The sequence below is a fragment of the Lutra lutra genome, chromosome 17, assembly GCF_902655055.1.
Source record: "Lutra lutra chromosome 17, mLutLut1.2, whole genome shotgun sequence".
NCBI classification, from domain to species: Eukaryota; Metazoa; Chordata; class Mammalia; order Carnivora; family Mustelidae; genus Lutra; species Lutra lutra.
Window position 1 is genome coordinate 28,188,658 of NC_062294.1, and position 22,350 is coordinate 28,211,007.

The 22,350-nt window shown below is 49.9% G+C and overlaps 1 protein-coding gene across 1 annotated transcript in view; it reads left to right on the forward strand.

The window, feature by feature from the left end:
• Positions 1 to 456: 456 nt before the first annotated feature.
• Positions 457 to 22,350, forward strand: part of CES1 (carboxylesterase 1) — a 29,691-nt gene continuing 7,797 nt past the window's right edge. The window contains exons 1-8 of the mRNA XM_047711432.1: positions 457 to 582; positions 3,743 to 3,950; positions 7,905 to 8,049; positions 10,312 to 10,445; positions 12,470 to 12,623; positions 14,328 to 14,432; positions 15,367 to 15,471; positions 18,288 to 18,326. Coding sequence (XP_047567388.1) covers positions 531 to 582; positions 3,743 to 3,950; positions 7,905 to 8,049; positions 10,312 to 10,445; positions 12,470 to 12,623; positions 14,328 to 14,432; positions 15,367 to 15,471; positions 18,288 to 18,326 — 942 coding nt within the window. The 5' untranslated portion in view covers positions 457 to 530. The remainder of the gene's footprint in view (positions 583 to 3,742; positions 3,951 to 7,904; positions 8,050 to 10,311; positions 10,446 to 12,469; positions 12,624 to 14,327; positions 14,433 to 15,366; positions 15,472 to 18,287; positions 18,327 to 22,350) is intronic.

A 22,350-nucleotide genomic window follows, 5' to 3' on the forward strand; every position in this document is an offset into this window, starting at 1 on the left:
ATCGAGCCCCACATGGGGCTTGAAGATTCTCTCCCTCTGTCCCTCCCCTCACTCATTCTGTCTCTTTCTCTCTCCCTGCCCCCCACCAAATAAATCAAAATTTCTTTAAAAAAAAAGGGAGGTGAGGGAACCTGGATGAATTTAAGGTGTTCCCAAACTTGAGAACACAGAACTGTATGGGAAAGGAGCCCAAACAACTGAGACAGATTTGTCCTGATTTCCCCAGCAGCTATCGGGCTGGCAGTTGTTCTAATTTTCAAGCTTGTTCTGAGAACCCTGGACCAAAGCCTCCCCCTCCTGAAAGGCATCTGTCTGTTCCTGCCTGCCTTGGGAAATTCATAGTGCCCTCAGGTTAGAAGTTCTGTGAGGGAGAAGCCCTTATGTAACAAGCTGTTGGACCAGTCTGGGGCTCTCTGTAATCAGAAACTCTGTCCTGGCTTTGGAGAAAAGAGGGCAATGGGGCGGGACCTGAACAGACTCTTTTAAGTGGTGTAAACAGCTTGAAGTGCTGGAGCTGCAGCCTGTCCACGATGTGGCTCTCCGCTCTAGTCCTGACCTCCCTTGCCACTTCCATAGCTTGGGGTGAGTCCTTCTGAAATAAAACATCAGGGTGTGTTTGGAAATCCTTGCCCAGGCGCGAGGTGGGAGGTGGAGGGGAACGAGGTGGGGAAGATGCATGGAGAGGAAGGGTATGGTGGGTCCAGTTCTGGAGCAGCCAGCGCCCTCTGGACTTCACCCCCTTGGTGCCCAACCAGTCCCTGTCAACCGGAGAGCCCGGGGAGCATGAACACTCCCAGACTACCGCTGCATGCTCCCTGCGTAGGGCTGACAGCTAACCTCACGCCTCCTGGATGGGGATTCCAGAGAGCTTGGTTTGTTTTCTGCCTCATTATTCGTTTGTGCATGGCCAAATCAGGGAGAATGGCTTAGCAGAATATTAACAGGAGTATCCGGGGCTTTCTGCAAGTGGCATCAGGCCTCTTCACCTTTAGGGAAATCCTGTATTACTATAGTAATGGAAAAGCGAAAATCCTCGAATTTGTTTGGGCTACAATAACAGGGACTAATGGAGGTCTTTCCTAAAAGCAAAGCGGCTTAATGCAACTTGCAGAGAGCCCAGGATACGTTGCTTTGTGCCATTTCGGCTTAGGAAAAGTTTCGTAGGAACGCTCCCCGTTCGGATGTCAGGCAGGAGACCTGGATGGACTGTGGACCCAGAGGGTGTAGGTTTGAATCCCAGCCCACCGCTTACTAGCCGGCTGTCCTCAGGCTTTGTGCCTAAGGTTTCTCCCTCTCTAACACGGGAATCAAGGCAGTTGTCATTGGGCCGTTGTAAGGATCAAACAGGTTGTTTCTAAAGAGTGCCTAGTATGGAAAGTGCAAATAAAGAATTTATAAATGAAGGAGTTGTTTTAAAATGTAGTAGTAGAAAATTTGGTGTGCGGTGAGGCCAACAGATCAGGAGCCAATGGCCAGCATTTGTTACTCCCAGCTCCCGGGAAGAGGACGCATGCCCACCACGGTCCTGCACACTGAGGTGATGCTCAAGGTGGGTTAGAAGAGGCGGGAGGAGGGAGGAATTTCGTGCAAGAGCCCTTATTGTGGTTACCTGGGGAAGGAAGAGGTGAGACAGGATATGCAGGTTCAGGACTGGAAAACTAACCAATTTCAGTGAGTTCTAGGGCACGAAGGCTTCTCACAGTTTTTGGGTCCCTGGCCCTGGAGTGATTAGGGCAAGATGGTAGTGGCTTGGCCTGGGACGGCCTGGTAAAGAAGGTGATTGTGGTACAGGCTCTGCATACTGGAAGGGAAGTTGATTCCTATCACTGGAATTGGCTAACTCCGAGAGGGCGGTCCCTCCAGGGTCAGCAAGGCCCCAGAGGTCACGCGTCAAGTGTATACAAAATAAAGCCCGTGATTACTACAAGAGCATAGCAAGGGACCCCAGAATGCATCTATGCCTGTTTACTGGCAGGCAAACGGACTCAGAGAGGGAAATGGACTTGCCCAAGGTCCACTAAAATCATACTCTGGAATCTGTCTGTGGCTTGTGAATGGACAGCCAGGGCTGGGACCCTCAGAACTGGGAAGGCCCAGGCCCCATGTGCACTTCACCTTCTTTCTGATGGTGACATTGTCGGAAACCTGGGACTGAACGTGAGGGCAGAGTAAGAACCAAAGGAGGAGTGGGTTATCCCCTTACTGCCGATTACCCCCTGGCAAGGCCATCCCATTTCCCGCTGTAGAAAGTCCACGCTGGCTCTCTCCATTTCCTCAGCTTCCCCATCTATAAAATGGGCATCTTGTGAAGTTGAGTTTAAGTGAACCAGAATGCAAATCTGGCGCATAGTAAGTGCTCAGCATTCAAAGCTTACCTGTGTATGGACGTCATGTAGCATAAATATTACATGTGTACTTACATAACACGACAAGTGCGGACTGCTCCTGGAGCCGTAACTGCTCTGCCTCTCACCACACCCACCCACTTCCTCACCCTGGCCCCTTGGGCTCCTGTCCACTTCGCCTCTCCTGCAGGTTACCATTCCATCTCCTTCTGTAAGACTCAATCTGGATCACCCTTTCTTGTTCCGCCCGCACACTTGGGGGGAGAGGTTGACCTTTTGTCTGTGTCCACAAGGGAGCAGCTGGCATGATGCCAGGCTAGAAACAATTTCAGATAAGGAAACATACACACAGAGACTGCCAGGGCGGGATGAAGGAAGGCTTGGAGGAGGGCCATGATGGAGAGTCTGAGGGCCCACTGGCATAGCAGGTAGAACAAGGACTGGGGTGGAAGGGACAGCCCGGGAGAAAGGGACAGCTCAGTGGGGAAGGACCGCCAGCCCCACAAGGACGGAACAGGTAGGAACCAGACCCCCAGGTTCTCTCCCCCTCCCCGGAAGCCCCTGCTCAGAATCCCCTATGAGATGATGCATGTCACTCTTGCATACTCTAGGACTGTTGACTGCTATACGTGTACCCCCAAAGAAAGCCCCAGACCCTAGCCTGGTACTGAGCCCCTCCCAGGCTTGAACCTCTCTCACAATACAGGCTGCTGTCTGCTCCCCGTTGACTCCCTCTGGCTCCCATGGGCCCTTCACTCTTCCTCAGGCCAGCCTTGCATTTAGCTCCCAGAGCCTGGCCTCCGCTCTGCCTTACACCTTTATCTCCCCACCCCCCTGCCTTCTACCTCCTGCTGTTGGCTCCCCCTCCCTCCCACTGCCAGTCCCAGCTCCAAGGGCACCACCTCCACCATGCCACCAAGTCGGAGGCCACCCTGCCTCTTCTGACCCCTGTGGTACTGGTACCTCTCGGGGGACTCCGGCCCCTTCCTTCCCACCCAGTAGGGGCAAGTGTGTTTGTAGCTCATACTCCCTACATGGTTCAGAAATTCTGAGAGGAGGGACAGCCTCTTATTCATGTTCTACACCAGTGTGCAGCTCAGCACCTGAGGCCGACTGGCCAGTTATTTCCAGAAGCTTCTAGGAGTGACAACCAAATGCCTTGTTCCCCTCAGCAGCTCTCCTTCTTGCATTTCTTTTTAACTTGATGCTATTATACCTCCATTTCCAATTGGCTCCTCTAGATAGCCCCAAGTAAGGAATGGCAGTTAACCTCAAGCTTAACTGAGGTCCTGAGGGTTTAAGTGACTCATTCAAGGTCCCTGCTCAAGGTGGAGACCCACTGGGAGTCCAGATCAGACCTTTCAGGCTGATGTGTCCTCTTTCCTCTGGATGTCCAGGGGGGCACCCGTCCTCGCCACCTGTGGTGGACACCGTGCAAGGCAAGGTCTTGGGCAAGTACGTCAGTGTAGAAGGATTTGCACAGCCTGTGGCCGTCTTCCTGGGAGTCCCTTTTGCCAGGCCTCCTCTGGGGTCCCTGAGATTTGCTCCGCCACAGCCCGCAGAGCCATGGAACTTCGTGAAGAACACCACCACTTACCCTCCCATGTAAGTTGGCATCTCTCGGGGGGACGCTGGCCTCAAAGTGATGCAGAACCGTCCAGGGCAACGTGCTGAGTGGCTTTGTTCCAAAATTTCCAAGCTGTTGTAAATATTTTTTTTTAAGATTTTATTTATTTATTTATTTGACAGACAGAGATCACAAGTAGGCAGAGAGGCAGGCAGAGAGAGAGGGAGAGGCAAGCTCCCCTCTGAGCAGAGAGCCTGATGCAGGGCTCGATCCCAGGACCCTGGGATCACGACACGAGCAGAAGGCAGAGGCTTTAACCCACTGAGCCACCCAGGTGCCCCATAAATCTTTTAATACCTTCTAGAATAGAGCATTCTAGAGCTCTATTCAACAAACATTTACTGAGCACGTTCTAGGTTTCCTAGGATCCACGAACGAACAGAAAAGTATCCCTACCTTCACGGAGCTTGCATTCTAGGAGAGAGATGGGTGGCAAAGAAAAAATATGCAAATCAGTCAATAAATTATGCAATACGTTAGACTATAAGTGGGAGAAAATTAGAAGTTGAGCAAGTGAGGGACGTAGAAGTAACAATTCTCCTGTCTTGACCTTTGCCAAAGCTGGGAAGTGGGAGTAGACCAAGAGTTGTGTAAGTGGGGAGAGCTTTGGGGAGTTGACTGGAAAGTTCTTAGCTCCCAAGTGTGTCTAAGTACCTAGTCGTGACCAGAGCAACGGCTGGTATGTCCCAATCACTCTGACCAAGCCAGACAAAGTAGCCAATATCTGCCTCCTCCAGACACCTCAGAAGCCTGCATATATCCATTATGACCTTATTCACCTCAGCAAGGCATTCTGGAAATTTCCAGGGTCCTGCTCCTTGCTGCCTTCCCTTCTATTCTTCTTCCTCCCTTCCTTCCATCCTTCCTTCCTTTTGTTTTAAAAAATAGTATTTGCTCTTTTTATTTCCTGACTGCCAATGTAATACATATGTATTGCAGAAAAGGAGGAAGTACCGGTAAGGAAAGATAAGAAAATGAAAATCACATACAATTCCTCCACCGACACAGAGATCTGCTGTTCATATTTTAGATTCTGTTTTTCCAGTCTTTTGTCTGTTGGATATTTTCTTCTTTAAAAATAGAATCCATGAGATTTTGCACTCAATTTCAGTGTGTGTGTCCCCTACCCCACCACCAACCAACACAGAGAAAAAAATCTCCGACACCAGCTGTGTGTCCTACAATTCAACTAATTCCTACACTGCTCTGCCTGGAGATAGTGTCAGATCCCACAGGTTAAGGACTCAGCCCCACAAGACACTTTCTGCATCTGATGCCAATTACAAGTTCAAGTTGCTATCTATGCTTGACTTTGGCTATAAGTCAAAGGTTCCTCGACTCCCTCCTTGGGTTCCATTAATTTGCTGAGTCACAGAACTCAGAAAACTGGTTTATTCACTACACCACCAGTTCATTACAAAGGTTATTAGGGCATATGAATCAAGAGCCAGATGAAGAGATCCATGGGGTGAGGTCCTGCATAAAGGAGCTTCTGTCCTGGAGTTGGGGGTCCTGCACAGTGGCCATGAAAGCTTTCTGGTTCACCAACTTGGAAACTTGCAGCATCCTGTCCTGTGGTTTTTTAAGGAGGCTTTGTTATGTAGCCATGATTGATGAAACCAGGGGCATTGGCCACCATTCAACCCCCAGCCCCATCTTGCTCCCCAGAGGTCAGGGAGACAGAACTGAAAGTTCACTGGGTGGTTCATGTGGCAACCAGCCCCTAGCCTTAAGTGTGATCAAAAGTCACCTTATTAACATAATAAAGATATCCTTATTGTTTCCTTCACAGAGGAAATTCCACGGATTTTAGGGAGCCTGTGGCCGAAATGGAATGGAGGCCGAATATGTATTTATTATAAATCATAGTACCACATCATACAATACAGATAGTTTGGATGCCTGCTTTGCTCATTTATAAATCTAGCAGGAATATTATTCTATTTCATTAGATATCACAGCTGGACTTGTAATGGCTATAAACATTGAGTCTTGGATTATAATCTATTTACCCCATCTCTTGTTTGGGGTCATTAAGTTCTTGATGTTTTTGATAGTACAGATACACTCTGATGAATATCCTGCAGCTAAATCTTTATGTACGCCCATGAATATTTTTAGGTAAGTTTGAAGAAATGTCATGAATATGCACCTTCTGTTTACATTTCCCTCCAGAAATGTTCCAGCGACACTCCTTCCATTGATATATGAAAACCTTCACTCCCCAGATCTTTGGCAATGCTTGGGGTTATTAAAAAAATGCTTTTTGGGGGCACCTGGGTGGCTCGGTGGGTTAAGCCTCTGCTTTCGGCTCAGGTCATGGTCTCAGGGTCCTGGGATCAAGCCCTACATCAGGCTCTCTGCTTAGCGGGGAGCCTGCTTCCCCCTCTCTCTGCCTGCCTCTCTGCCTACTTGTGATCTCTCTCTCTCTGTCAAATAAATAAATGAAATCTTTTAAAAAATGCTTTTTGGCTATTGGATAGTCAAAACAATAATAATTATCATTATAATTATGTGTAATTTTGCTATTTATTCCACATTTATTTGAACACTAGTGACCTTGAACTCTTTTCCCCTTTCTTGACATTTGATTTTCTTCTTTTAAGACTGTTAGGCTCCTTGCTCTGGTGATCAGGGGAAAGTTCCCTTAGGATGGAAATTAAGGAGTCATTACTGGAGACTCTGATTCTGCCACTTGCCAGCAGAGTGACTCAGTGTCCTCATTTACAAACTGGGGGCTGTGATACCTGCATTCTGGTACCTTGAGATCCAGAAATGTTCCTTATAGTGTCCTTAGAAATATCATGCACTACATAGTATAGATCTTTCTGGCTGTGTGGCCTTGGGTAGGTTCTCTAACCTCTCAGTACCTTAGTAAAAAGGGGGATAATTATAGATTCTGTGTTAGGGGGCTTGCCATGGGAGGATTAAGTAAGTTAGTACACAAAGAGCACTTAAAACAATGCCTGGCATGAAGGGAGGTTCATAAACCTTACCAGTTTTTTTTTAAGATTATTTATTTATTTGATAGAGATCACAAGTAGGCAGAGAGGCAGGCAGAGAGAGGAAGGGAAACAGGCTCCCCGCTGAGGAGAGAGTTCGACGCGGGGCTTCATCCCAGCACCCCGGGATCATGATCCAAGCTGAAGGTAGAGGCCTTAACCCACTGAGCCACCCAGGCGCCCCAACCTTACCGGTTTTAATCTGTGTTGGGTCTATAAGTTCTGTTATTGGGAAAACCAATAGTGTTTGCCTGGGATGGGTAGATTCTTAGCATGTCAGGACTGCATGACCCTTATAAAGATCACTTCCCTCACATTGACCTGGCAGATTCAAGCCAAAGCAGACAGGGAATTCACCTAAGGTCACCCAGAAGATTAGCGAGTGTGACAGGACTAGAACATAGTTCTCCTGATACTGCCCAACAAAATATTTCATTCCTGACTTTTTGTAGGGCCTAAATGTCTGTTGTTTGAGTGACTTCCCAGGGATTATGGAAGTCTGCCATGGACTAGAACATGCTGACCTGGTGGTCACGTGGACACGTGGAACATGGACATGTTTGCCTGGAACAGAGAGCTGGCATGTATCCAGGGCATGCAGGAGATAGCCCTTGTCCAGGCGGTCAGCTTATGGGCGGTCTCCTCTCCTTGACCCAGGGCATCTCAAAGGCTCAGGGAAGGGGACAAGTACCAAGCCTTCTTACTATCTAGACACAGCCGTGGGAGACCTTAGTGAGCCTCAGGGTCCCCCCCCCCCAAACCCCACCCATGCATCTAAAGAGTCTCCTAACCATCCCAGTATCTCCAGCCTGGTAGGAACAACTCTATTTATCAGCCTGAGCCTGCCAGTCCAAGGCCCAGCGCACCGCAGGAGGCATCTTGCTTAGCTCTGAGCGGAACTCAGAACTTCTTCTTTGCTCCCCTCCCCAGGTGCTCCCAGGATGCAATGGGGGGGCAGGTGCTCTCAGAGCTCTTTACCAACAGAAAGGAAAACATTGCTCTCAAGTTGTCTGAAGACTGCCTTTATCTAAATATTTACACTCCCACTGACTTGACAAAGAAAAGCCGGCTGCCGGTAAGTAGAAGATTCCAGCACTGTGGGTCTTCTGGTGTAGACTAGAAGGGGGTGAGGGCAGCTTGAGTGGGGTGTCATTTCAGAGACCTCAGTGCTTCCTGTTCCCACCACAGCCAGACCTTAGGACCACAAGAAATGCAAGCGTTCCATGCCTCAGTTTCCCCTAGGGACAGACCTCTGAGCCCATTGTAATTTTTCCAAATCGTTTCTTGATAATAGGAGGACCAAAATGATGACTTTAGAGATAAGCCATCCTTCCTTTACAGGTAGAGAGACTGAGGCCCAGAAAGGGGGAGGTGAGATCACATGCTGGGATTGGCAGGACCAGGGCAGAGGCCTTCTGAATTTCAGACCAGTGCCCTTTGACACAGACTAGGAGGCGAGCCTGTGGGAGGCCTTTCCTCAGCACAGTAAGATGCTTCTCTCACAAGCTCCAGGGTCGCCTGAGAGGTGTTAGGGGCAGAGCCTGGGGCAATCCGGGAGGTTCATTCTTTTGCCTCTAGCCAAATACTTGGGAATTTATTATAGCTAATTTCCTTCCCTAATTGTCTTTGGCACGACTGATGACCCCATAAGTCAGCATTTCTAGAATAAAGGAAGCCCAGAGATGGGGCAAATTCTAGACTCAAGCTGGGGCTTGGAGATGTCCAGGAAAAGGAAGTGATCCCCGGGGTGGAGAGGTGGGGGGATGTTTGCACCTAGTCATCTCCTGGCAGGATGCCCAGGAGTGGGGGAGGGCATCTGTGAATCTGTGAGCACTCAGTCCTCTGTTCTCACATTCTTCTGTTACATACTCCCTGCCCCTGTGTGCAGAGCTGCACTTGGGGGTCAAGGCAAAGGAGGGACCTAAAAAACCACCAAAAAACAAAACAAAACAAAACAAGAACAAAATCCACAAAACCCCCCCCAAAAAACCATCATCAGATACCCTTGGCTTTGGAGGGCCCTACCATCTGGGATGCTTCTTCAGGAAGTCACTGCTGACCAACCCTCATTTCAGCCTTCACTCAGATGACTGCTAACTCGGTCCTTCCACCCAGACGGAGGCAGGGACCAGAGGCGGAGGAGGAACAAGGCGAGAACCTCTCCATATGGACACAGGCACAGAGTCTGGGCTTACATCCCGGTTCTGCCTTTTACCGGCAGAGGCGCCTGGCTCTGTTTCCAGAACTGGACTAATCATGCATGAGTACCAGTGATGTGCATCGGGCTTTGTCTCAGTGGCTGGTGAGGGCACAAAGCAAGTACTCCCGAGGCATTAGTTAGAGTCAAAGGGAAGATCTCACTCCTCTCCTAACAGCAGTTCCATTGCACCCTGGCCAATGGCTGCAGTGGGCTGGGTGCCTCAGTGGGTGGACTCCAGAGCCAGACTGCCTGGGTTCAAGTTCTGCTTCCACGGCTTATTAAGCTGCATGACCTCAGGCAGGTTTCTTATCTGTTAATGGGACCGTATTAGTCCCTATGGCATGCAGTGCTACTTGGCACATAGTTTGTGTTACAAATTCATTTTTTTTAATGAATAAAATGATTGCAACTTAATTATTTTAGCTGCTCTTCCCTCCTGGCTACATGAGCTCTTACAATGCCAGAGCCAAGTGTGATGATTTCTTATATCTACCCTCGTCCTCGATTCTAAACACTGTCCTTGGCATAGAGTAGGTCCTCAGATCCTATTAGTGAGATGACTGAAGACTTACTGGAGGAGGTGGCTTTTAGGCTGGGCTTTGGAGGACGGGTGGGATTTGGGGATGCGGAAGAGGCAGAAAGGACGGCATACTCAAAAGCGATCCCACTGGGGGCACGTGTGCTTCTCAAGACAGTCCCTCAGGCAGGCGAGCAGTTCAATTCACCGTACAAGGTATTCACTAAGGATGAAGCCGAAGCATGGGGCTGTGGCAGCGGAGGAGGCCGGGCTGCGGGACGGGCTCAGGCATGAGGGTGATGGGAGTGTTGGGGAGAAGACACTCTTAGCTGTGACTGTTCCCATGATGAAGTTCTGAAGCATGAGCTTCACTGGCACTGGGGCTGGGGACCCAGGCGGGGACAGCCAGGGTGTCCTGGCTGGAGCAGTGGCCTGGGTCCCATTTGGGAGGAGCAGGAAGAAGAGCAAATGCCTGTTCTAACTTTGCTGGGGACAGGTCACTTCTGGTAATGGCCTCCTTGAGCCACGGCCAAGAGGTCGGCGACCAAACTGGACAACCTCTTGAGGTCCTGCCCAGCACTGCTTCCCCTCACCAGTACGGCTGCTTCCTTCCTGCCCAGGTGATGGTGTGGATCCACGGAGGGGGTCTGGTGGTGGGCGGAGCGTCAACCTATGATGGACTGGCCCTCTCTGCCCATGAAAACGTGGTGGTGGTGGTCATTCAGTACCGCCTGGGCATCTGGGGATTCTTCAGGTAAGATTCTGCATAGTCCTCACTGCACCTTGCCCCCCCCCACCAAAATGAGGGTGCTAGGTATTCAGCTCTGGCCAGGTCAGCCCTCAAAGAGATCTTTGCCAGGTTCCCTAAGGAAGCACCCAAGTCCTTTCCTCACTGGGCTCTACTTACCTTCATCCCTAGCCACACTGGGCCACTTGCTTCAGAGCTTTTGCAGGTCCTCTTCCCTCAACCTGGAATGCCCATTCTACCTGACGAACTCCTATGCATTCTGCAAGGCCCAACCCAAATGTCACCCCCTCTGAAATGCCCCCATCTTCTTCACTTGTGCTGTTCCAGAACATCGTACACCTTTGTGGAGACAGCCTATAGCAGCACTTACAGACTTATGCATCCGACATGGCGGGAAGGGAAGGAAAGAGCATACTCGGGGCAGGAGTTTGGTGCGTTTTTCTGGGTGAAGGAACTAGGCGTCTGGAACTGAAGACTGTCCAGCGGACAGCCCTTCTGGGCACCAGCCGCAGTGCCCCCTGACCCTGAGATGGCTGCTGGGCTGGATTGGGGGAGGGGTGGACTTCTCACAGGAAAGACCCCCTCCCCTCCGGCCCCAGGCTGGAGGAGGATTATCCCAAGCGAGTCCTGTCCCGGGGTGTGGCGCCTTCGTGGAGACACCTCTTCTCTCCCACCCGCAGTCCGTCTCTCTGCTCCCCATTAAGGTCAAAATGCTATATGGGTGCTTCCTGTGGCTCCTGCTCCCAGTTTGACCTCTGCCCAGTGTCCCAACAGCTTTTGGGCCAACCTTGGGAGCAGCTGCACACGATTCCTCACACGTGATCCTCTGGCCTCTGTGTGCATCTCTTTCTCCACCTCCACGGGATCCGGGTTCCCTGGGTGACCTCAGGAGCCACGTTCCAAGCTCCCTATTTCAGCCCCTGCTTCGCCTTTGAAACCCAGATGTACCTCATTAACTACCACCTTGTACCTGTTGCCACCTCCACTGAACGTTTGAAGGGTACCTCACCCTCCAGGGGGACAGACTTAACCCTTGACTCCCACTGCTCCTTCCCCCAACTTTCCTACTTTGCCCACAGTGCCTCCTGCCAGCTGCTGGCAGACCCCTCCCGCCTGCTTCCAACTGCTCTGGATAGACTTGTGGTCAGCCTTGACTTCTTTTTCTTACCTCATCACATCAGGGTCAGCAAATCCTCTTGGTTCCACCTTTAAAATATCTTCAGAATCCAACCACTTCTCACCTCCTCCCTTATGCCCCCTAATCAAAGCCCTCTGTGGCTCTCTCCCAGATGATTGTAAAAACCACCTACTTTTATAACCTGCTAATTTAATGCTGGGTCTCATCTACACAGCAGCCAGAATGACCACTTAAGACATAAAAGGAATTTTGTCATAGGCCGTGAAATGACTTCCTACATTACTAACAATGACATCAAAGTTCTTACCAAGGCCCACAGAGTCCTTTAGCTGCTGTACTACACTCACTTTTGTCCACTGGACCACAGGACCTTTGCACTCGCTGTTTCTTCAGCCTGGAATTCCCTTCAGATATTTGCAAGGCTCATGTGCTCATTCATTCAGGTCTCTATTCAAATACTACCACCTCCAAGAGGCCTTTCTTGGTCCTGTGATCTGAAATAGGACCCCAGTCTTTTCCCTTACCCGATTTTATTTTTCCTGGAAGGACTTTCACTACCTGATATTATTTTCTGTATTTATCCATTTGTTTGTAATCTGTAGTGTGAGCCTCTGTATAGTCAGAGATTTGGCACGTTTGGTTCTCAGATGTGCTCCCAGCTCTCAGAACAGTGTTTTGCACAAAGTAGGTGCTCAGTAAAGAGATGCCAGTTGAGTAAACGTAGAACCTACAACAGAACAATGCCACCAGAATGGAAGACAGAAGAAGACCCTTGTATCAGGGCCGTAGAGGTCTTTTTCTAGAAGGCTCACTGAGAGTCCCCCAGCCCCATCTGTGGTCCTGACAGCCCTGCCGTGTGGTCTTTGCTCCCACCCCTTCCCCGTTCTTACAGCACAGGGGATGAACACAGCCGAGGAAACTGGGGTCACTTGGACCAGTTGGCTGCACTTCGCTGGGTCCAGGAGAACATTGCCAACTTTGGAGGGAATCCAGGTTCTGTAACCATATTCGGAGAGTCAGCAGGAGGTGAAAGCGTCTCTGTTCTTGTAAGTGTTCCTGGCCCTGATATGGCTGCTGATGGGACCCCTTGGAGCCTTTGGACCAGTTGGCAGCTTTATTTACAAGACCTGGACTTAGGGCTGACCGGTCTGCACAGCATCAGTTGGTGGAGAGCTAATGGTGGAGCTCTCCTTGGCCCCCAGGAAGCTCAGAGCCCAGGCTAGCATCCTAGGGCCTTAAGAATCTCCAGCCACAGCTCCAGCAATGATACTCCTCCTCTACCATGGTTGAGTGCATGCTCTCTTGCTCGCGCTCACTCTCTCTCCTTCCCATCGTTTTAGCATTAGGACTCGCTTCACTTCTCCTGGCGAGTAGGGTGGGTATAGATTATGAGAAAGAGTTGGACAAAGGGTCATTGTTCAGCTGGAAGCCAGATCTGCAAGTCAAGGGACATCGGCACCAAGAACAGGTCGGGGCCTCCTGTGAGGACAGCCGCCTCTGGGACTGAGATGTGGAGCTGGGCTGGAGGGAGGGACAGGGAGGCCTGGGACAGCAGTGGTGGTGTGAGCACCTGGGGCTCCTGGGGGCCTGGTGTGGGGAGTGGGGCTGGGGGAGCCACTGAGGGCAGCAGAGATGGGAATGAGATGAGGAAATGCTAGAAGCCAGAAGCTCTCCAGCTCCCTCACTGTTGAGCAGACGGTCAGTGCTATTACTGCTTTTAACGTATGTATTGGTTTCCATGTCCAATACTCAGAGGAGAAAGTTTTTATAGTTTATCAAGTGGAGAAAAAGGAAAAGTGCAGATAAGCCCAAAGATGAAAAGAGTCCGCCATAGTCCCATTACCCAGGGAAGCTCACCACAGACATTTTGAGACTTATTTTTCTAGTGTATTCCCCATGACTCACTTCTGTCTATTTATCCATCTGTCATCTGTCTACCTGTCTTGAGTTTTTTTAAAAAGGATTTTATTTATTTGAGAGAGGGAGAGAGTCAGAGAGAGCTTGACAGCAGGGTGAGGAGCAGAGAGAGAAGCAGACTCCGCGCTGAGTGGGGAGCCCGATGTAGGACTTGATCCCAGGACTCTGGGATCATGACCTGAGCCAAAGGCAGATACTTTAATGACTGAGCCCCCCCAGGCACCCCACCTGTCTTAAGATTTTTTTAAAAACCTTTCTTAGCATATCCTATAACAGAAACATTTCCCTAAACATTACTCTTCTATTACTATCATTTTATTGTAGATTCTGTGGTATTCGTGGTAGAGATCTGTATGGTGTTCCACAGTAAAATGAAAATCCTTCATTTCCTCAATCTCATAATATTGGAACCTTGGGTTATTTCCAATTATATTATAAACATTATGAGCATTCTTGGAAATCATCATGCATCTCCATGATCACTCTTCTTGGGATAAATCCTGAGTAGTAGAGATGGGGAATCAGAACTGTGTCTTTAAAGTGCAGCTGGCAGTTGCCGCCCTGTCTCGAGACCTCTGATTGTCACAGTTGGCACACGCGCCACGCTTCCCATGCTTCCCTCGCTCTGTGCTGCTGGTGCCCTCCAGCTCAGCTTCTCTTGGAGGAGCCGGGCCCCAGTGTCAGCCTGGGAATAGGGCAAGGCCCTGGTGAGGACCTGCCACCTGGGTGCCCGGGTCTCCAGGGGGACGGTCCAGGCCAGAGTTAAGGATGAGGTGATTCTTGAAACCCCTCCCCATGAGCATAAACTCTCTTCCTGTCCACTGTCCTGTCAGGTGCTGTCTCCCCTGGCCAAGAACCTTTTCCACCGGGCCATCTCGGAGAGCGGCGTGGCCCTCACGGCTGCCCTGGTTAGGAAAGACATGAAGGAAACAGCTCAGGTAGGTCTCACGCAGGACCACTGCCACACCTTTGGCTCTGCTGTCCTGGAATCTTTAGGGGTCTTTCTTGCCATGGGATCCGGCAGGCATCCTCAAGAAATCATGGAAGTGACAGCAGTTGAGTGGAAGGGGAAGGAGACACCTCAGCCAGTCTCCCAGTTTTACCAGAGCTGGGACTTGAACACGTGACTCTGGACTGCCAGTGCAGTGCACTGTCCCCTAAGCATTCTACCCAAAGTGCTCTGGGTGCAGGGCAGTGTGTGTGTGGGGGGCACCAGGCCACACAGTGGGCAGTGGGCTGTCACTGTGTCTGGTCTCTCTTGGGGTCTGAGTTCTGGTCAACCCACTTACAGTATGTGGGCCTGCAGTGGCCCCCCACTTAAGTGCCTCATGGCTGGGGTTGGTTCCGGGAATTCATTCATTTCATTCATTCATCACGTAATTTTGATAAAGCCAGACATCTAGTAGCCTCATGAAGTTTCCATTCTTTGGAGGAGACAAATTAAGATTTCATAATCACACAGATTATAAAATCTCAAGTGACAAGAGCAATAAAGCAGAGATATCTGATATCATAAGGGAATCCAAAAGGAGCACTTAATCTTAATGTGAGCATGAGGTTATCGTGGAAGGCTTCCTGAAAGGAAATGTGCAAACAGGCAGTGTATTCTGGATTCCATGTTCTTAAACCCCACTCCGCTCTCCCTCCCTTTCGACTCTCAGCTCTGAGATCATTTTGCCCATTTGATAGAGATACAGTCACAGAGACAGACCTTGTTTAATTTGGCACGTAGGACTCCCACCTGCTGGTCTAGAGTATGTTCTGCTCCCCTCTGCTGCCCTTAGAAGTGAAGGTTGGGGTAGAATTCCTCTTTATTGATTGGAAGGAAGGGACGTGGCTCTTGAGTTCTGCTCTTGCTTGTGATCTCTACAGCAAATTGCTGTCTTTGCTGGGTGTAAAGCCACCACCTCGGCTGTCCTTGTTCACTGCTTGCGCCAGAAGACGGAAGATGAGCTCTTGGAGACGTCGCTGAAGTTGGTAGGCGTATCCACTCTCGTGACCACACAAGCCCCCCGCCCTGTGCACTTGGGCCCAGGCTCCATTATTTTGGCTGTCCCTTTGCCCCTGCCCTAGAAAACTCTCTGGGTCAGGGTTTCTGGCCCATAGGGAACAGTGTCAGCCTCTGGATCTGAATAGGAATTTCTTTTTTAATATGAAGTATCGCAAACATTTGCGAAGTTGTGAAACAACACAATGAACAAATAGTATAATAATCTCTCACCTCAACCAAAATTTTCCCATTCTTGTTTCCAAATGTATGTTAAAGAAATTAAGCATTACATAGTCCCAGAGGTACCTACTATTCTGTATTTTGAGGATGGGATATTAAGAACAAAGATTCTAAGGAAGATTGTCATAATATATCTTGCTTAATTTAGAAACTACCTCAGTGATAACCCAGTGGTGGTCCATTTATCTAACTTTTTCTGAGACTGCCTCAGTTGTGGTTCTAGAATAACTATACATGCACCCACCCATCCAGCCAGTCAGCCATCAATCCACTCATCATCTTATTTTCCATCTGTTCATCTGCCAGTCTATCCAGTTTATCAGTATTCTTTAATCAGTTTAATATCCATCCATCCATAACTTTTATTCGGCCATAACTTCCATTCATTTCCATCATCTGGGTGTCATCCAACCACCATATATCTTCACCCCATCATTCAACTGTCCAGAGTCAATAATCCATCCATCATCCGATCAGCTAGTCATTATTCATCTATCTACCAGTCTATCCAGTTCATCCACACTCTGTGTATTGACCAACTCCATCCATCATCTAGCCATCCATCCATGCACCCATACATCCATCCCTCATCCTTCCATCCATCCATCCATCCATCCCTCCATCCATCCCTCCATCCTTCCATCCATCCATCCATCCTTCCATCCATCCATCCATCCATGCAACCATCTATCCGTCCATCCATCTGTCCATCCCTCCATCCTTCCATCCATCCCTCCATCCATCCCTCCATCCTTCCATCCATCCATCCATCCTTCCATCCATCCCTCCATCCTTCCTTCCATCAATCCATCCATCCATCCATCCCTCCCTCCATCCATCCATCCACCCACCCAGTCACCCATCCATCCAACCCTTCCTCCATCCCTCCCTCCATCCCTCCATCCTTCCATCCATCCCTCCATCCTTCCTTCCATCAATCCATCCATCCATCCATCCCTCCCTCCCTCCCTCCATCCATCCATCCACCCACCCAGTCACCCATCCATCCAACCCTTCCTCCATCCCTCCCTCCATCCCTCCATTCATCCACCCAGTCACCCATCCCTCAATCCCTCCATCCATCCCTCCATCCCTCCATCCATCCTGACATTAATCAGATATAATTTCTGCGGTCAAGGAACTATTCAAGGAGGAATGCACTCACAGACTTCGTGGACTAAGGGTGGTGGGAGTATAGAGAGAGGAAATCCCCATAACAGTCAGCAGGGGTGCTTCCTAGAGGAGGCGACATTTGAGGACTGATGGATGGCTATGACAGTGTGTCATCACAAGGACACCCAGAGAATACAGCAGGAAAGCCTAATGGGAATTTTTCCTTCTGTGGGTGAAGGGTGTGACTATGAGTTCTGACATATCCTGAGCCCCTGGACACTCTGTCGGGGCCCTCAGCTCCTGGAGACACTCCTGGACCCTGGGGCCAGGCCTCTGGCATTAGCCTCTGCTCTCTTTCCTGGTTGGATTCCAATGTGGATGTGGGCTTGGATCTTGTTTTCTCAGGCTCAAATAAGGTGAGCAGTGCATGCAAAGAATGAAAACACAACCACGTCTGATTCCTGGAAAGAGGCAGGTTTATTTCAGCAATTCTCCATTGGCTTAAGAGGACCAGCTTAGAAGAGTTGGTGATATTGAGGAAAGCCAGAGGACTTAGGGCCATAACCCATAACAAGGAGTGCCTGACTGGTCCCTGGATGCATACTGGCCAGACCTAGTAGTTACAGTGCAATGTTACAATCAGTGCACTCTTCAGCCGATGTATAACAGAACCATGGGATTGGGTGAGTTTCATTGATCTTGTGTAAGTCAGGACTTACTGACGCAGGATGAGGAAACTCATCTCAAAGTACCTTGAGTGGAAAAAGAAATGTAACAAAATCTTTAGGTAACTGAAACAAAACTGTGGTTCAGGAGAACATGGTTTTAGGTACGGCTGGATCCAGGTGCACATATGATATTATTAAGAATGTATCTGCTCCATCCCTCGGCTTTTTTTTTTTTTTTTAAACTCTCAGTGTTGGCTTCGCTCTTAGGCAAATTTGTTCCCTAGGGAGGGTAAAGTCAGTGACAGCATCTAGACTTACCTCCTATCTATTTAGACACTGTTCCACAATAATTCCAGCAAAAATTTTGGGGTAAAGTCTATTGGATTCATGTGGATGTATGCCAATACCTGAACTAAATCCCTGTGGTCAGGGAGATGGGGCACCACAGGTCACATATAGATGCCTGGATTTGTGAGTGAGACTGGGGGAAAGGGAGGTGCCCCAAAGGATGACTAGTGTCGCCCAGGGGGACAAGAAGGGGAAGCGGATGGGGGGCAGCACGGGCAGGAACAGCAGACAGACGGCTTCTCCAGCACCCCCGCCCCCATCCCACACCTCCACCTGTGCCCTTGCCCAGGGGAGCCAGTATCCTGCCACTTCCTCTTGGCCCAGCCAGGGTGGCACCAAGAGGGAGAACCTGACACCTTTGGCATCCGCTCACAAAGACTGGCTTTTGTCCCTGGAAACCTTCTCACATATACCCTCTCCCTTTGTCTTCACAGAAATTTTTCGCCCTTGATATGTTTGGAGACCCGAGAGAGGTAAGGACATTGGGTTTCTTGATTACAGGTTTTAAGTCTTGACATGTTTAAGCTCCAGTTAAATATGAATGAAAAAAATCTTCTGTTGGGGTTCATGGTGACTCCTTGTGTTTACTATACTGAGGCCCAGAGAGGGCTGGCTGCTTGCCGGGATAACACAGCCAGGGCGACCAGATGTGAGACTGGAATGGGTTCTCTTGACTCCTAGCCCAGGGCTTCCAGTTATCAACTCTGTGTCCCTTGGGTCCAGCCTACCCTCTACTTCTTGTTTACATTTCCCACTCCCAAAAAAGTCCCTCAGGAAAGGACTGGACAAGAAACTTCCACTCTGGGGTGGTGGTGATAGCTGATGAGGAGTTTCTTCAGGAACCTTCCCTGAGGAGCCTAGGACTTTCCCGGGAGACTGCAGGGTTGACGAGCTGTGCAAGCTACATGATTTGGAGGGCCCTCTGGAAAGGGCCGAGAATCTCAGTCCTGAGGACACCACCCCCCCAGCCATACCCGGAACCCCAGGAGCCTCCCTGTCTCCTTCCTCCTCCCCTCGTGCCTTCCAGCACCTTGGCAGATTCTGAGACGTTATCTCTGCCACACCTCACAGTTCTGTGCTCTCTGCTCTGTCCTGGGGATACTGGCACCTACCTTAAAGGGCGTCGTGACAATTCACTGAGATTCATTCAGCAAAGATTTCCTTAGCACCTACTGTGTGGGGACCTGATTCAGAAGCTGGGGAAATAGCAATAAAATAGGCAAAACAAAGAAAACGCCCTGCCCTCTTGGAGTGAAAGGAGGATACAGTAACAAACAAGATACGTCATGTGTTTGGTGATGGTCCTCGCTGGGGAGAAAGAGAAAGGAATAGGGATAGGGTTTGCGGTGGTTTGGATTTGCATAGTGGGATCAGGAAGTAGCTCAACAAGAAGGTGACACTGGGACCAAGTTCTGGAGGTGGGGAGGAAGGCAGCTGTCAGGAAAACTGGAGGAAGAGTGTTCCAGGTAGAGGGAACAGCAGTTGCAAAAGTCCTGTGGCAGGAGGTCATTGTGGCTGGAGTGGAAGGAGTTGGGGGAGGGAACAGGCCTGGGAATGAAAAGGAAAGAGAGGTATGGGGTGGTCTCTTTAAAGGACTCAGAGTTTGATTTCAAGTGAGATGGGGAGTCTTGGGAGGGTTTTGAACAGAGGAGGAAGTTGACCCTGGGTTTACAAAAGGGCTTTTGATTGCTGCTGGAGATCGAAGGTAGGGAAGCGTAGGGTAGCTCCAGGGAGACCAGCTGTGAGGCCCCTGAGCTGCAGCAGATGGGCCGTGGCAGCCTATGCTGGGCACATAGCAGGGGGGATGGTGAGACGGGGCCAGAATCAGGTAATTTTGAAGTCAAAATCAGGTAATTTTGAAGTCATGGCTGAGAGAATTTGCTAATGGACAGTATGAGGGGTGGAAGAGAAAGGAGAGGATGGAGCATGGCCCCCGGGGTTTTGATTTCAGCCTGGTGGTGCCTGAGCCCCCCGCCCCCACCAGGGCAGCCCCTCGCGAGCACTGTGGAAGGCAGCTGTGGTGTTGCTCTGCGTCTCATGAGTACCAGTCAGCCCCACTGGGTCAGCTCAGGGCCCGTGGTCTCACTTCTGCAGTTGAACTCTCTTCTCCTCCCCATCCTTGCCCCATGATGCTGCCAGACTGACCCTTGTAAGCATAGGTCAGGGCACGTCATCTCCTCGAAAGGCTGGTCTTCCTTACAAGACCAGTGCCCTCGCCCCCATGGAGTCATTCCTTCAGAGCCCAGCTGCATGGCTGCTGTGTGCTGGGCATCGTGCAGAAAATGTCCTGCACTGCCTGATCCCCCTAGGCCATGCCTAGACCAGAGGAGGCTTCGGGCCCCTGTCGGTCCGAGTCAGATTCACTTGATAGAGCTTTTCCTGTGGCCACCAGAAATGGCCCGTCATTCATTGGCCCTTGCAGAGCAGACGCAGGTCCCTGGAGCCACAGGGGCTCAAAGCCTGGGTATCGTAGGGTTCTACCTGCCATCTGGTAGTGGGAAATAAGGCACATGGTGTGTGGAGCTGGAAACATGGCTCGTGAGGGCTGGGCAGCACTGCCCACGGGTCCTATCTGATGTGCACCGGGCGACCTCTGGGGCCCAGGTACTGGGCTGAGCATTCTCCGAGGGTCCAAGCTCTTCATCCCCACAGCAACCCACCTTACAGATAATGAAACTGAAGCACGAACAGACAAAATAAGTGTCCCAAGTCACCAACTAGTTGGTGGCAGAGCCAGGATTCGAGTCCAGACAGTGCAGCTCCCGAACCCACGCTCTTAATAACTACACGCGTGGCCCAGAACGCAGTGTAACCACACCCAGAGCCGTGTCCCAGACCCTGTCATGGGAGTCAGGTGCCACTGACTCTGGCCCCACGTGAGTAATTTTCATCGAAGGTAACACCAAAAATGAGGACTTTTTCAGTGTAAGGCGAGCCTATCCCTGATGCTTTTATTCATGAGTGATGGGGAACTCACTACCTCCTCGATGCGAACTGTGGTTAATCAGTAGCAGGTTATGTTTAAAGATTTTATTTATTTATTTATCTTAGAGATAGAAAGAGAGAGAGCAAGGAGGGGGGAGGAGCAGAGGGAGAAGGACAAGCGGATTCCATGCTGACTGTGGAGTCTGACACTGGGGCTCAATCCCAGGACCTAATTGGCTTGAGCCGAAATCGAGAGTCAGACGCTTAACCCCACTGAGCCACCCAGGTGCGCCCAGTAGCAGCTTCTGTTTAAATAGAGACCCCTCAATAGAGTCAATCCTTATTGATGGTGAATTCCGTACCGGTGAGTTCATCGGCTCTCTTAAATGTATGTGTAACCCCAAAATCAATGCTTGTGGCGTTTTTGCCATCATTCATGGACACGCAGGGAGTGACAAAAAGCTTGAGTGACTATGCATAGGCTCTTGATTGAGATCAAACACGGCCACCCTCTGTTGTCTCCCATCTCACACTATTAACTCGTGTCCTTTTCATGGTCTACGTAGGGCCCCATTTTCCGCGCTTTTACGCTTTCTCTTGATGGTTTCACTGTCGAAGATGGCCCATGGGCACAGCACTGAGGTGCTATTCCCTGCAACAAGGCTGTGGTGTGCCTCATGGAGAAAAGTCATGTGTTAGATCAGCCTTATTCAGGGTGGCTCACAGGGCAGTGGGCCGTGAGCTCAGTGGTGATGGATCGGCGAGGCCGCCATGCAGGAAAAGGAAGCAACTTGCTTCCTTGCCAGTCTGAGGCTGCTTGGGCAAGGGCTAGAGTAACACCTAGTGTGCGAGGAAGCTGCGGGAGATCAGCTACACTTGGGGTTTGTGAGATGACAGCGGATCACGGATAACACGGTCTCGAGGCTGAAGGTCAAGGAAGCTCTGGTCACGTTACCCAGGGCCCAGGAAAATGGTGAGCCTTTCTCAGCTGGTGTCTTATGAATAAACACTGCACAGAACTCATTGTTTGTGAGCAATGCATGTTACATCAGGTGTCTTTAAACACGCATAAAACAGGATTGACCAAAACGTGACCAGATGCTTGCAGGAACCTGACATTGTATGTCCCCCAGGAGCTGTGGCTCAGCACCTGCTAATTCAGAGTTCACGGCGGCTTTTATAGAAATGAACTAGCATGGACACCAGAGCTGACTGTAGATACAGAGATCATATAGGCAAACATGTACTTCAAATTGAGATATAGAAATATGTACATATATGTATTTTATGTTTTATATTAAAATCATATAAAATGTATATGTTTATAAATTTCAATACAAAATATATACATATAATTATATATTTAAAAATTTAATACATTTCTATTTAACTTAATGTATACTTATATGTACATAAATATATGGAAATAGGGGCACCTGGGTAGCTCAGTCAGTTAAGTGTCTGCCTTTGGTTCGAGTCATGATCCAGGGTCCTGGGATCGAGCCCCGCATCAGGCTCCCTGCTCCATGGGGAGTCTGCTTCTCTCTCTCCCTCTGCTGCTCCCCCTGCTTG